Source organism: Micromys minutus (assembly GCF_963924665.1).
Source record: "Micromys minutus genome assembly, chromosome: 31".
Taxonomy (NCBI): domain Eukaryota; kingdom Metazoa; phylum Chordata; class Mammalia; order Rodentia; family Muridae; genus Micromys; species Micromys minutus.
Window position 1 is genome coordinate 20,497,083 of NC_137966.1, and position 16,637 is coordinate 20,513,719.

The 16,637-nt window shown below is 41.2% G+C and overlaps 1 protein-coding gene across 4 annotated transcripts in view; it reads left to right on the forward strand.

Annotated features, from left to right (window-relative positions):
• The window catches only part of RBFOX1 (RNA binding fox-1 homolog 1), a 335,551-nt gene extending 322,966 nt beyond the window's left edge, over positions 1–12,585 (forward strand). For 2 of the 4 annotated variants that reach the window (XM_080942246.1, XM_080942245.1), the window contains exons 12-13: positions 8,111–8,186; positions 9,780–12,585. In XM_080942246.1, the coding sequence (XP_080798372.1) occupies positions 8,111–8,186; positions 9,780–9,902 (199 nt within the window). In that variant the 3' untranslated portion in view covers positions 9,903–12,585. Of the gene's footprint in view, positions 1–8,110; positions 8,187–8,567; positions 8,862–9,779 lie in introns of those variants that run through there. The other 2 variants (XM_080942247.1, XM_080942248.1) reach the window with 2 other exon arrangements.
• The last annotated feature ends 4,052 nt before the right edge of the window (positions 12,586–16,637 follow it).

Sequence of the window (16,637 nt, forward strand, 5' to 3'; positions counted from 1 at the left end):
TCTGTGCTCAGTGATTTCTGAAGCTAATTTCTAAGTGCCAGCTGAAGAAGTGAGTGAGGACTCAGATCTGAAAGACTAGAGCCTTGTGGAGAAAAATGGAGTTGCCTTGCATCTCCACTGTTACATTAGAGCTTTGGATGCATGAGGAGCTAACTTTTAGGTGTTTTGAGTTTTGAATCTGGATCAGTTTTCCTAATTTTGAGCTTTGGGGGAGAAGAAGTTGTGTTGCATCTATGATTCAGAAATAGTATTTGCAAATGTGCACACTATTATAGAGGAAATTTTAAGACCTGATATTCAGATGCCAGTTGGTCACTCCATAGGAGGGTGAATAGAAACAGGATTAACTATTGCCCTCTGAATTCATTTAATACATATTAAAAAGTTTTCATCTTAATATTTCTAAAATGGGTCTTTATCCCATCACAGAAAGCCAAAATGTGGAGTCTGTGGTGCAGTAAGTCAAACCTTCCTGTAAGGACACTGGGGAGATCTGTTGGTGTCTGGATATGAGCCATTACTCCTGGAAGGTGTGTCCCAAAGACTGGCTACTATGACCCTAGAAGGTTTATCTTCATGGTCAACCAGGTTTAAAAGTACCTCAAAGATTAAAAGACACACCTCTACTCCCACAAGGCACTTCTTCAGAGGATTTGATAAGGGGTGGAGGCCCACTCTGATTGTGCAATGCATCCGCCCCATAGACTACGAACCCAGATAGAATTTAAATGAAATAAGCAAATAGCATACACACATTCCTCCCTGTGTCCTGGGTACCACAAGGAGAATAGTCAAGATCCACTAAACTTAAGGTAGAAATTAGATAGGACTTCCTTTCTTTAAGCTGTGGATGCCCAGCCTTTTGTCAAAGACACAAGAAAGCAAACACATATCTCAAAACCTTTCTCAGATGGAGCATGTTATTTTATCCCTAGCCTAAAAGTGAGAAGATGGTAGAACCCAGTAAATGCCCAGGGAAATTTTTATTGTCTTGAACCTCCTGGGTTGTCTGATAGATACTTTTACTTGCATGAAAGAAAGAATTTTTACTCATTTCAAAAGTAAGTCAGCACAGTCCGATCCAGGAATAAGAAAGGTCTTCAGCAGAAGCCTAACATAGTTTGAGCAATATTTCTTGAGTCTTTGAAGGGAGAAAATTTCCTCCATTCTGAGCTCAGAGAAAGCCCATGGGATTTATGAGAGTGTGAATCCACAGAATTACAAAGATTCTTTTTTGATTAGCCATCCCCCATGTTAAAGTCTGTAAGTTTGTCTCTGTCAGGCGGTAGGGTTTTTTGTTTCTGTGTTTGCTTGCTCGCTTGCCTGCCTGCTTTTATAAGTAAAAAGCAGTAACTGGTGAGTTAAGAAATGTGATGCTCATAACTCTTATGCTGGGAACTGAACAAATGGTTGCTGAGTGATGGATGGAATAACACTAGCTCTAGGAAATAGAATAAACCAAACGCCATGTGCCTTTGAGTGTCCTTCCTTCTCCTCTAAGGGACTATAGCTGCTCTTCCCCCCTCCAGTCGCCTGGAAGAGCAGAGAGCATGGCCCAAACAATCGCTGACTTGGTCAGGATCATGGGTGTTCTTAATGCTTTCCCCTCTGGAAAGGGGGAAGTTAACAACTCAACAGTATTTTCTGCAAGCAGTGAAGAAAGCCAAAGAGCTTCCTTTTGAATCTTTTAAATCCCCATCTTTCAAACTTCTCAGAAGTCACCAGAAGAGAGGTATAGACCAAGGAGACTATTTAGGTGGAATAAAAAGTCTGTGTACAACTTAAGTCTCCGCCTCCTCCCTCCTCACTAGCTCAGAGTGTCTTCCTAAGAGTGGACACAGGGGTGGCCAGTGAGCATGATAAGGCTCAGACCTTGTTGGCTCTCCTTAAGAAAGTGAAAAAGAAGGTCCACTGTCTAGCCCCCAGAGCTCCCCAGATAGCAGGCATCAGAACCACTGAGCCCTGATACCTTTTCAGTGAGTATATGCTTAGCCTGGATTCAATTTCCTAAATGCCTACACACAGCTGTAAAAAGAAGTCACACTGTAGTCCCTGAAAGCACTGTACAGACTGGGAAGAACTCACTATCATAGTAAAACAAGGCAATGTGAAAGTCCCCTCCACAGCCATTCTTGCAGGAAGACATGTCAGTCTTCTTCTGACACAATTGGACTGGCTAGGAAGACCACATCACCTTATAAACTCCATCTGAAGGGGAAACAGAATTCACCCAACTTTCTGTTCCACAAGGATTCTTCCAGCTGTCTCTGAGACAAGAGTCATGGGAGGGTGATGTTAAAAAGATTGTGTAAGACTCTTAATTGAAAAGGAGCGAAATTAATTACACTGCACTTAGTATATCCTTAGCAGAAAACATGACACCGTTAAAACTCTGCTTGGGCGACTCACACAGGCACATGAGATTTCATTACCACCCAGCTTGTCCTAACTAGATTTTTGGAAACAGTCATCATAAGCTCTGTTTCTATGTCTCAGTAGGATTCAGAAAACATTTTTTTCAAAGTATACAAATTTGGGGCTGGAAAGATGGCTCAATGGGTAAAGCCTTTACCATGCGGGTATGAGGATGCCAGATAGAATCCCCAGCACTCATGGAGAAGCCAGATCATGTGCCAGTGAGACTCAAGCAAGCTGGCTAGCTAGACTAGCCAAATGTGCAAGCACCCGGTGTCAGCAAAAGGCCCCCCTCTCAGTAAATTCAGTTGGACAGCAAAGGAGACACCGAGCTTTAACCTCTAGACTCACACGTACACCTGATATCAACATCTGCTATCTACATACATCAGTATTCATGTACAAACACACGTGTGTGCACACACACATACTGCACATGCATATGCATACAAACAAAAATATAGATTCTGTTAGAAGAATCATTTACTTCACTGCAATGTAACACTGAGTTCAAGTATAGTAATTGAATCTTCATCTGGGATGTCTAACTTAGGTAGGTCTTGATACCACAGCATTTGTTATTTGATTACTAGAAGTATCTGAGAACGTATTAGGATAGACCCTTTCTGTTGCCTCTGAAATCAATGGCTTGGGCAGTAGGGGAGGGAGGAGCTTGGGCAGTAGGGGAGGGAGGGCAGCTTGTGAGACTCCAAGTGAGAAGCCTTGCACCCTAATCTTCTTTTTTCTCTCTGGATAGTCTTCAAATACATCAGTTTGGATCTCGTGTATTTCAAATGGGAATGTGGTGGAGTTCAGACAGAGGCACACTATTTGGGAGTGGGAAGGATTGTATCTGAGAAAGAGAGGAGTCTTGTCTGACATAGAGGACCAAGGACAGTGTAAAAACAGAACTTGGATATGAAAGCTCTTGAAATTCTCCCCAGGGACATTATGTTACCTTCCCGTTTTAGCTTGAGGCTTTCTGGCTGGGAACCATGATGAAGCAGCCAACAGTGGAGGCTCCCATGATCTGTGTTTCACTTTATTACAAGGATTTATATTTCGTGGCTATTTGTCTGGTGTTTGTAACCTAGAAGGGGTACAAGCCTCCATATTCCATTTCAAGAATCCCCAGATGTTTTCCAGGTCCTTGAAAGGTTTTTACTGTCTGTCAATGGCTAAGGGAAATGTTTAGCAAGTATAGCCTAAAGAATATTTCTACTGGTAGAATGTGCAGTATGGTCCTGGACAGTGGGAAAGAGTGATTGCTCTGTAAACCCTAGTTTAAATCCCAAGTTTAAAGTACTAGGCATGGTCATGTGTCCGTAACCCCCACATTGGAGAAATGGGAAATCAATACAGACAGACTCCTAAAGTTCATTGGTCAACCAGCCAAGCCTCATGGTTCAGTCAACACACACACACACACACACACACACACACACACACACACACACACACACACAATAAATGTATATGTATATGGGTATGTAATTTTAAAAATTATATTCACATATAAGTATACATATATATACATATATAATTTTTTAAATTATGAAAAATATACTACGGGTTTCAGCATCTTTAGAATTTTGGTTCTCTCCTCTTCTCTACTCCCTCATCTACATGGTTTATGTTTATAGAGCAGACACAGCCTTTCTTACCATGAGGGGAAAAGGTGAACAACTGTATAGAAAAATAAAAGAAATTACCAGATACATGCCATGTGACACTAAGGGTAGACAAGACACTAAAAGATGAATAGAGGATATGATTCTAGAGTCTATGAAAAAAACTAATAAAATACAATTTATATAGGTTTACATTTAATTCAGTAGAGAAATGAATGGATGAATTAAAATTAAAGGATGGACAGTCAGATTACATGGGTCTTAGACTATAAATGGCATTCAATCTGAATGGATTTGAGTTGGGTGAAGGTTGCTGAGTTGGATCTGCTGAAACATTGGTTGGTGTCTTATGTAGCAATGTGGAATGTGGACTGCAGTGAAAATGCTTCACATTTTTTGAGATTGCTGGTTTGTTGGAATTGGGTCCAGAAGAATTTGAGCCTGATCACGTCTTGTCCAGTTTTACACAGAAATGGCAATGTAAAAGTTAATCTCATCCCAGATGAGACCCGAAGCCATGTTGCCCTCACTCTTTGGAGGTTCCTGAGAACTGTAGCCCTTTGTTCTCTCTGAGGACATTGGGGTGTCTACGTGCCTGGCATGTCTGCTGAGGAAGTACTGCTCAAGTCCCCATTTCCCCTAATAACCTTGTGTCTAAACTGTCCTGTCACACAAGGGCGTGTTTAGAATTAGCATTTGAAAAGAAGCTTCCTTGCTCTCTGTTAGAGCTGACATGGTCCCTTTTCCTCAGTGGAAATGAAATTTATTAATCATCATAAAACCATGGTATTCTGAAGGTAGAGGTCACCCTGAAGAGAAGCAGAGCATTCTCTTTTGAGAGAAATAGTTTGAGGCTGCTGTATTTTCTTTAGCCTTGGAAGAGTGTGTTTCTAAACTATTACCTCGGGAGTTTCTGCAAAGGTTGAGCTATGTATGCCCAGTTTTAAAGCCCCAAAAAGGACAGGAAAATGGAGCTATCCTTCCATTCATTTCATCCATACCTTAGGAAAAGCAGAGACTTAGATGCAGGTATATAAACACATATGTGCCTGTCTGTGGTGGCCAGACGACAATCTCCAGAGTCACCCCTCAGGACATTACACACCCTTGTTGTTGTTGCTGTTGTTATTGTTGTTTTGTTATTGAGGGGTTTTGCTTATTTATATTTTTATGACTTCTCACTGGTTCCAGAACATGTCAAGTTATTTAAACTGAATAACCACTAAGACACAGTGACTCACTGCCTTTACTTTCCCAGTGCCAGCATACTTGGCATTTTTGAAAATATGTGTTTGGGGACTCTAACTCAGGTCCTCCTGTTTGCAAAACAAATGCCTGACCAATTCAGCTATCTCCCCAACCCAAAGTGGACACTGTTGCAACAGTCAAACTATTCTCAAAATGAGAAATAGATTGTCCTAAATGTCTGTCTTCACACTCACTTTTCCGAACTCTGTGGACTACCACTAAACATATCTATGCCCTAGGATTTTTTTCAAGTCTTACCAGGTGAAATGTTAAGAAGCACTATAAATCAAATAAAGTCAGACCCCATGCCACATTAGCCCACCCTCATGCATTTACTATTGACCTCGAATCTACTACTTTTTATAAAAAGTGGGATCTCTGATGAAATTAAATGAAAGAGAGGGGAGTGTGAGCTAACCACTCATTAGCTTTGAAGACAAGTGCTCATCTGAACAGAAGGATTCATTGCAGCAACCCTTCTGAGGATCAGTGAGCCCTGGTTGGGTGCTAGACTGGATGATGTCAGCTTCTTTCCCTTGGAAATATGCAGGAAGGGTGTGACTGTTAGAGAGCACGCATAGGATGTCCCTGATGAAGTTGGAATCATCTGCTGTTTTGTCTACCTGGGAACTAACTTGGAATCTGAAACTTTAACGATCGTTCACTTGGTTTATTATGTAAACAACCAAGCTGGCCAACCAGACAGGTTCTCACCCAGTAACCAGGAGTGCAAGGACCTAAGCTATGGCCATGTTGGTACTAGACCAAAGTCCTGCCCCAGTGTCTTGCCTCGATTCCTGTTTTTAATAGACTCGGAGAGGAGTGACTAGAAGGAAAATATAAAAAAGATTTTAAAAAAATGCTCAACTTGCATTTCAAGGGATCAACAATGAGTCTCCTCTGGTTGATAGTGTAAATTAACTCATTCTTATACAAAAAAGAAAAAAGACTACTAAGTGGGTCTGGGGCATCCTTTATCTTTCGGTTGCTGTGAGTGTTCTTTGCTAGTGCAGCTTAGCCATGCCCAACCCAGCCCACACTTGCCTCTCTACTAATGAAAGCTATTTCAACTGGGCACTTAATCTCCCACCTCAGAGGAAGTCCTTAGCTGACATTGGTACTACTTGGGCATTAATTAGCTTAGGGACTTGCCTCCCAGGAGAGACCAGTTCTAACATGCAACCAGCAGAATCAGATGAAACCGGGCCTCCAGCTCAGTGTTCCCTGCTTCCCTCTTTTCTCTTTCTAGGCCTGCCTCTTTCTTCTCTAGAGAGTGAAAGATCCCCGAATTGGGGAAGCTCCTCACTCTAGTACCAGGGGAACAGGAACCCAAGAACTCACAGAAAGCTGATCTTGCTGCAATCAGGCAAGAGGTTTATTTAGGGGGAAGGAGACCAGAGCTCTGGGAATGACTCATATTTTATGCAGGAGATAGAGGAGTCGACCCAGAACTCAATTAGGAGGACATATTTATAGGGAAAATTACATAGGTAGTTAGCAACAAGTGCATAGCAATTTCATTGGCTCATTCAAATCTGCACACTGCTTACTTTGGACAGGACTCAGACTCAACTCTAGGCTACTCTATTTTGGGGCAGAGTGACCTTCATACTTGTTTTTCTCAGAACTGAAGAGCCAGACCTTATCGAGACTAGATGGTCTGGGGTTGGGCCATTTCTTTGAACATGTTACTTTGTTCGTAGCCTTGAGACATACTTGTCCTCAAGGTGGGGTTAGTGGAGCTAGCTTAAAATTTTAACTCTTTCAAGAACATACTCTTCACAAACCACCTGTGCTAGAGTCTCTACTTCACACTCCCCTGCCATGGACCTTATCCTAAGATTGTGTCTGAGCATTGAACAACGATAAAAATCTCACTGTTCAAATCATCTCCAGAAAGCTATCTGAGGATGAATGTCAAATAGCAAAGACTTGTACTATTCCAGATCAAGTATAAACATCACCCTGGAAAGGCATTCCTGCTTCAAATGTCCCTGTGTTAAGAACTATCCCAAGATTAGATGAGAGTCTAAGATACTAAGATTGAAACCAAACCAAACTGTGATTTCTGAGTATGATCCAGGGACCCCAGAGACCCTTTACACTATTTCATCTTAGTACAGCTGTTCCTTGTCAATCTGAAGTATTGGGCAAAAGCTGCCCAGACAAATCACTGAACCCTTTCTAATGGGCCTGATCTCATTTGCTTGGTGACAATTTAGCTCATCTGCTGCTGAGCATTAAATTCTGTTTGGGATACTGGGTTTCTCAAGACCAGTCTCTATTGTTTGCTTCCTGTCTGCCTCAGACTCTGAAGTAGTAACATCACAGTAGAAGAGAATATGTGTGCATGTATGTGCGTGCATCTCTGTATCCATGTATGTGTGTGTGTGTGTGTGTGCATGTGAGAGTGAGTGTGTGTGTGTTTGTGTGTTTACAGTTATATGCCACATCTGTGGAGTCTTCTCCTGAGACTTTTAACCACCAAGGTTTGATTGTTTGTGCAAATGTACATTGTGATATTTCAAAGACAAAATCATATGATGATGCCCATCTCAGAACCGGTCCCCATCATGAACTTGAACATGACTGTATACGAAATACATCCATATTGACCGGCTGTGTCAAATGGACGCCCAGGCTCAGTCTGAGCTTCTTCTTATCCTGGAGAGGAGCTTTTACATATTTTAGAATGGGGATGACCCCTCCATGCTGTCTGGGTTCTTTGTGTCTCCTTGCTGACGTTATCACACTGTAACCAGAGTACATCATCAGTGTGCATCACAGACCATTCTCACCTCTTCTTCCCTTTGCAGTTACGGACGAGTTTATGCTGCCGACCCCTACCACCACACACTTGCTCCAGCCCCCACCTACGGCGTTGGTGCCATGGTGAGTAGCAGCTCCTCCTTGTCCTCTGCTCCTCCTGCAGTCTTCCCTGCCCCCACCCCATCTGGGGCCTCAGGAAGGGCTGATGGTTCAAGTCCTCTCACTTTCTCTTAATTGAATTTGTCTCTTGTGCTAACAGCAGCTAAAATGCCACATTAATCCTCCCAGTAAACTTGATAAATGTCTTAATTTCTTGGCAATGTAGTGCATGTAAGTTATTATATTTCTAATTTTGCAAGTCTCACCTAGCGAGCACTTACCTTAATGGAATAATTAGTCATTTTGATAATTAAATCCATCACTAACGGAATGCAGTGTCAATGCAGAACTTTTTTTTTCTTTTTTTTTCCCTTCCCTCCCCTGCTGCTGTGCTCATTCACATAGCCCCAAGGTTCCAGCCCCAGCACAGACTTCAGAGGAGCTAAGCTGCAGACTTCCAGGCCTCTGCTGTCAGGCAGCTGAGCATCTGCCTGCCTCTCCTCCCCTTTTACAGTTCATGTTTAAAGTTATAGTCGCCCAGGAGAGAAAGTAGACAGAGGGGCACACTTTGTGTGTGTGCCTAGTACATAAGAAATTAAGGAATCAGCTGGCTTTGGGGGTTGTCTTTTTTTTTTGTTTGTTTGTTTTTGTTTTTTGTTTTTGTTTGTTTTGTTGGTTTTCTTTTATTTTCTTCTTGGAGGGTGGGAAATCTACCGGTTTTGTTTTGTTTTTGTATTTTGTTTTGGGAAGGGAAAGGGGGAGGGCGAAGTGGGGGGGTGAGGGTAGGGTGAATTTGCCTGTACTTGTTCTATGCACTAACACTCTTCAGTCCAGTAAGACATATCCATCTCGTGGGAGCACATTCGATCAATGCAGCGCCTTGGCACGCAGTCTTCTGCTTGAGTTCAGAATCTTAGTCCTCTCCCTAAACTCAGTCCCATGGACATTCATTGGAATCGCAAATAACTGGTCACCTCATAGCCATAGGAAGCAATGGTTAAACAGTTCCCTGTATCCTGGGTCATAGAAACCCAAGCAGGCGTAGAAGAGCCTGTGTTCTACACAAGCTTAATCACACCCAGCAGTGCCCTCCGCCCCACCCCCACTGAGGCAGCATCAGAATCTGTAGCTTGCCTAGCCGAACCTAGATGCAGGCTTTTATTGTATTTCAGCATTGCATCCAACAACCCCGCTTCAACACCTAGGCCACTTGTGGAAAGGTGTCTAGTACCGCCTTTGAATATTCATAGAGTTTCTCCCAGTGCAACATCATATCAATTAATCCACTCATTAAAAAAACGAACCGGTAAAATAAGCCAGTTCCTATCCATCCACTTTCCCATTTGTAAACTGTAGGCCTCATAGCAGATAGGTAGACCAGCAGACCCAGTTCAGTTTCTGGGATTTTTTTTTTTTTCATAAGGAGTTTACAGGAGGAGGTCAGGAGTGACCGCCATTATAACTTTCTGACAAGGTCCTGGGATGGGGAAGGGGGTGTCCTCTATTTTGGTTGGTTTTGAGTGTCTATTTTTTTTTTTACATTAGTCTTTTTGATGATCCACATGTTACAAAAGGCAACATGTAAAAAAACACACCCCTCAAATTGCTTTGTTTCAGAATGCTTTTGCGCCCTTGACCGATGCCAAGACTAGGAGCCATGCTGATGATGTGGGTCTCGTTCTTTCTTCATTGCAGGCTAGTATATACCGAGGGGGATACAACCGTTTTGCTCCATATTAAATGATAAAACCATTAAACAAACAAACAAACAAACCTTCCAATGTGGGGAGAGAGGAAGCTTCCCGAGGCCTGAGTGTTGAAACACATGTAGTAGGACATCACTTTAGCAACTCAAAGAAACAACAACAAAAAAATAAAAAAATAAAAAATCAAAAAAATAATAATAATAAAATAAAACAAAAACAAAAAGAGGAAAAATTACATTTTTTATCTTATACCTCAGATATTTTGTTCTGTGTATTTTAATATCGTGGGTCTTTGGTTTCTGAAGGTTTTTGTAGTTCAGTTGCTGGCTGTAGGAGTTTTTGTGGTTGATCTAGAGACACTAGATATGAATAAGAATCGATTTAGGGCCATATCCAGAGTGCTATATTATGTAAATGAATTATATATGCCGAACGTGAAGCTACTGGGGTTAAGCTGTTTGGGAAGACTGTAAGTGGCGAGTCATTCTTTCTGCATCTATATGATTTTATTCATGAAAGGGGAGGCTGGGAGGGGCTTAGGGGTTTGGGACTGGGGTTTGGCTGAAAGGAAAAAAAAAAGAATATATATATATATATATATAAATACATATATATAGTAACTGATGAATCTAAATGACCCACTGCACCAACTATCATAAATCTATGGTTCTAAGTTATTCCTGGCAAAGTGAAGCCAAAGGCTGTGCTGAGAACCCGCTTCTTACAGCACGGAGATTGCAGTTGAAGAAAACTGTGCCAGCCCGCCCTCCTGTCATTCCACCGCCGTTCTCAGCTTCTTACCTACCCACTAGTTATTTAAGCAAAGGCTACTAGTTAGGCCATCAATAAGCATTCTTTTTATATTTCTTCCAGTATGAGAAATTATTGATATCACTGCTGACTTTTATATTATGGGAGGGAAAATTAACATTAATAAAAAGGTGATAAAAAAAACACTGTTTCTATTTTTTTCTTTTTTTCCAAAAAAGAAAGTAATAAAAACTTAAATTCTTTGTACCAGTTAAAAATATGTATAAAATTTACATCTGTGCAGTGGAGTTATGTTCTAGAAACAGTCTCTGAGGCTTTAGTTTTAGCTTAGTAGATTAACTGTTAGAGACAGACATATAATTTTTATGGAATTACATGAGAATCATATCTGGATTTATAGTCGCATTTTACAAGTATCGCAATCATTGAATAGAGATAATCACAGTATTTTCATCAGCTTGATACTTTTTGAAAACATGACTGCGCTGTGAGCAACTTGCAATTTTTCAGTCTGTGAGAGCCGGCCCTTCCCTCTCCCCAGTGCCCCAGGGTTGTCTGAAACTGGTATGTTAACTTCTATTGCCAAGGCCCAAGACAATTGTCAGAAGGAACTAAAAACAAGACAAAAACCAAACCTGTTCTTCCTCCCCAAAGAACAGTGTATGCCCCATCCTTCCTCGAAGCAGGGCCAGAGCACCACAGCTGAAAAATTGCAGCTTGTAATTTTCTTCTGTTTGAATCCCCCCCATGTTGTCCTGTTTACAAGTTAACTTAAGTTGGGGTATCTGTCATGGGTCTTCCTGTTTTTGTATTTAAATTCTAAACTATCAGCAAGCTGTTCCCTGAGTAGTATTACTGCCTGTGTGTGCAGTGCCGGCCCCACGGCACGCACTTTAGTAAGTTATCAACTCACGCTGTGAACCTGCCAATCTGCTGTAACAACTCTGCTTTAAAAATCAAAACCAAACAAAACTTTAAAAAGAAAAAAAAAAGTGTTTGTGATCCAGCTTTTCCTCCTCATCCTACGTGCATGCCCGTAAGATCGGTTGGATATTAAACCATCAATAAAGTTTCATGAGATTTGAAAACAAAGTTTTTTGTAGCTTCGATATCTAAGACAGATGATCATGGTTTGGGAGAGAAGGAAAAGCACAGGGCGAGGAGGGGAAGGGAGAGAGACTGCTGAACTGGTGAGAAGAGAAAAATCTAGGAACTGGTCTTCTTTCACCAGACCTCTTTGTGTAGGCAGAGACCGGCAGGAAGGGGGACCATTTGACAACATGTTCCCACTCCCCTGGCCTGCTACAGTGTGAACTTGGTTGATGCTATCCAAGGCAACAATGTATCATAATGCTGTAGCATTACACCCCAGATGGGGTCAAGCTAGGAATAGAAAGGGGGCTGCAAAAAGATCAACAGACTCCTCCCAGTCGCCCTGGCTTTCCGAGCCCAGAACCTGCATTGTGTATGAAATCACAAACATGGAATTCTTACTGTGCTGGCTAAAGTAAAACTCATTTGCGGTTTTGATTTCCATCAACGAACTGTACTTTCCCCTACAACCGTATGTAGTTTTAATAAAAATCATTTAGAGCAAGTGGGTGCCAACCGATGTCGCAGAACCTTTTGTCTAGGCACTCCGCTGAGCTGCCGATAAGTCGTTTTAAACTGTCATGTCAGAGGTGTAAACAAACATTTTGGATTTTTTAAAACAATATTTATTTGGAATGTTTTCATTTATCTAAATAACTATTGCTATTATGAATTATGGAAAAAAAGATTAATGTGGCATATAGTGACTTCTTAACACACATCACTCAATCTGCAAACCCAGAAAATGTGTATATCTGTCTTTAGAACTTAGTGTTTATATCACTTACAGTGGTTTGTGAATAAAGAAAACTGGTTTGTAATATCAAAAAATAAAAGCTTAGTCTGAAAAGGTACCTGTAAGTTGGTGTTCTGAGTTTTTCTGCCTTTGTGAATTTCTTTACAGGGTCTGTTTTACACACACACACACACACACACACACACACACACACACACACACACACACACAGACCTGTAGCTTAGTGCTCATGAGAGGCCCAGGGTAGGTACCTTCAAAATAAACAGTGGTCTGGGTAGACCAGATGTTCCTCTAGCCATTCTGTCCTCTGGGTCATATCACTTTCCTTCCTTCCTTCCTTCCTTCTTGCCTTCCTTCCTTCCTTCCTTCCTTCCTCTTCTTTCTTTCTTGCTTTCTTCCTTCCTTCTTTTCTTTCTTTCTTTCTTTCTTTCTTTCTTCCATACTCATTGGATCCATACAGGGATGTCTAAGGAATAATTCACTCTAGCCGTTCTTTTGCATGACACAGTCTGTCGTTTAACCTCCATATGGGCACACTGTAAATTTCACATTCAAGTAATGAGATAATTAGTTGGGGCCATTTGTGAGAAAACGTGAGAGTTCACGTTACTGAACGCTCCGGACAGCTCAGGCACGGTGATTTGTCTTTTGTGTTTCTTACTTAAGCTCGTCCATCATTTATGAGTCCCCTCAGAACCTAGAGAGGTAAAACAAAGGTGTCTATAGTCAAGTGTAAGGACCTTATTTCAACCCGTAGAGCCCACACAATAGAAGGAAAGCTGACTGCCATAAGCTGTCCTCTGAACTCTGTATTTCCACTGTGTCACACACATATTTATACACACAGAGAATGTGAAAAACGAAGAAAATTGAAGAAATTAAGCATAGTAACTTATGCCTGCAATCACAGCCCCAGGATGAGTGTCTTTATGTTCCAGGTTACCCTGGGCTAATTTGTGAATTCCTATCTACAAAGTGAAATTTTTTTTTAGATTAGAGTGAGTGAGTCTCTCTCTGTGTGTATATGTGAGATAGATAGATAGATAGATAGATAGATAGATAGATAGATAGATAGATAGAGATCAGTTACATGTCACATCTAAGATTGATGGAGTGGTCCCTGGGATGTTGCCATCAAATCTTTGGTTGTTTGTGAACATGTACTTTGTGGTGTTTCATAGACAAAATAAAAGACAAAATAGTATGATGATGTCCTTCTCAGAACCGGTCCCCATCATGAACTTGAACATGACTGTATATAAAATACATTTGACCAGCTGTGTCAAATGGACCCCCAGGCTCAGTCTGAGCTTCTTAGAATTCTGCAGTAGATGTTTCTAGTTTTAGGGTGATTACAACACCTCTATGTTCCATGCATGTGAGCTTCAGATTCTTCTAGAGTTGAAATTACAGGCATTGAAGAGTCACCTGATGTGGGACTAGAAATGTAACTCAGATCCACTGGAAGAGCAGTGTAAATTCTAGACCACTGATACTTAGCTCTGTTACATTAATTTAAAAAAATCCTTCATGCTTGAAACCCCTAGTTACTTACTTAATGCTGCCATGTCTTAACAATGTCTTAGTCTTAACAATCTTGTCAATCTGAAAATATGCTAGGGTTGAAAAGATCCCAAGGAAAGCTCCTAGCTTCTTATGATTCCAGTTCTAGAAGAATTCAAAGCTTTTGTCCTTTGTGGGTACCTGTTCTCTCTCCTCTCTCTCTTGCTTCAACCCCCCACCCCCACCCCACCACTGCACAATCATCTCTATAACATGCATTTTAGTTAGGGTTTAGATCATTGTGGAGAGATACCATGACTATGACAACTATTATAAAAGAAACCATTTCATTGAGGCTGGCTTACAGTTTTGAAGGTGCAGTCCATTATCATCATGGTGTGCATATGAACACAAGCACATGTACCTACCTAGGAAAGGTACTTTCAACCTTCCTTTCCACAGCCATGGTTACTTTCATCAGTAAAAAAAGAAAAACAAAAAAACCTGAATATGAAAATAATTATTCCCACACCAGGACACATGTTCAGAGGTTGAGTTGGTGGGAGGCCCTTTTACCTTTCATCACGTAAAAGACTACACAGATACAGAGGCATTTGAGATATGTATACACAAACTCTCCAAATCTGTTCTAAAGAGTATGAAAATCTCATCGGATAAACTGCTCAAGATTCTACCTGATGGTTAACACTGGACTAGGAAATGTCGCATCACACAACCCACAGTTGTGCCCTTCAATGCTATGCTAAAACTGTGCCCTCCCATTCCCGATTTTCACAGTTTCAGGATTGGAAGTTTTCGTTTGATCAGTAACAGTTGCCACACTAAGCCCTTCGGAAGGCTTCCTCTGAGATCCCAATCCTGACTTCTATGTTGTGTTCAGTTACCTTCCTTGAAAATTGGGGAGGCACCTGTGGCCTGGAGAGTCACCACAATGGCCACAAGTGTACATGTATCCACCAAGAGGTAAGTATTTACCATGTGTCTCGCCAGTGGAAAGTTGGTATTATGAGGAACACATTAATGCGTCATTAAGAGCCGAGAGGACTTTCCCCAAAAGGAATAGCACTAAGATCACACTGTAAATAAAGCAAGCAAAAAAAACATTCAGATACATTGATGTGGTGCTCACACCACAAACAGCTACCCTGGATCTGTCAAAGGCTTGGGGATTTGAAAGAAAGACACAACTCAATTATCCCTGTTACCAGAAATGCTTTACTTCATCTCCAACAACGCCAGCTCCAACTGACTCCAGCTCTCCGGTATATACCCTTGCAAAGGTAGTTACAAAGGCAGTATGCAAATTCCCTAGCTGTTGGTGGGAGGTGTCACCCCCTGGGATGAAGTCTATATCCTGAGGTAGCCAAAAGCAGGAACAGGTGTGGAGTGGGATTGTGACTGGGCATTAGTATTACATAGGAAGGTGTGTTTTCCCAAAGTCTGGGCAGGTCAGCTAACTCTTAGCTGATGGGGGCTGGGATAGCTCCCAACAGATTGGTTTTACTCTACACATGTACTTAATCTGTACACATTATGCACATGTAATTCCTGTTGTCTAGCTAGAGGAGATAGTAAGACTGTAAATGTTTTCAATTTACTTTGTGCCTATCTATGTGTAACAGAATGTATGTGCAGACATGCACACACATACACACATACAATCATCTACCACAGGGTGCTTGTGAATGTCAGAAGATAACTTGTGGAACGGTTCTCTCCTTCTACTGCAAGGCACCTGGGGATCCCGCTCAGGTAGTCAGGCTTGGTATCAAACTCATTGAGTTGCTAAGTAATCTTTCCTTCATCTCACTGAACTTCAGCTACCTCAGCAGTAAAATAATATCGGATCTATCTGTCCAGTAGGGTGTTTGAGCAATTAAACGCACTGAAACCCAGCCTGCTTTGCAACAGGTTTTCTTCATAGTAAAAATAGCATACTTATATACATATGCATACATGTTTCAGTGACAATATATATGATATATAGGTTTATACTGAAAGATTTATACACCTGAAATAAATATATTTATTAGTACATATAGATTCAAATCTGTATGTATGTATGCACGCATGTATGTGTGAGTTGTGTGGACTAAGAAACATGTAAGTCACTCTCAGATGACATTGCTCAGGATGTGCCCACTTTGGCTTTTAGAGACAGAGTCTCTCATTGGTCTTGATCTAACCAAGTAAGCTAAGCTGGCAGGCCACAAGCTTCAGGCAGGGGCCCATCTCACTCTATCTCTTCAGCAGTTATAAGCATACACCACCACAAGATGTACACATAGGGCTCCAAAAGGCACAGGAAGTTCTTTGCCACCCAGGCTACTCCTACTGCCATGGTTGTATTTTAATTTATATTAAGATGATCTGGCTTTGGACAAAGTATTACAAAACCTCAGCCTCCCTCATGCTGAGATTTCAAGTACTCACTGCCATACCTAACTAATATTTTAAATGTACTTAGATGTGTTTAATCAAATAAATATATTTAGTTTTATGCCTAACAAACAGCTCCTTAAATAGATGCTCATTTAAAGTAGGTGACCAGCAAAAGGGATTTTTTTTTTTATTATTGTTGTTCTTGTGATCTTTGTTATTTTGATCTTTCTTAACCCTCAATGG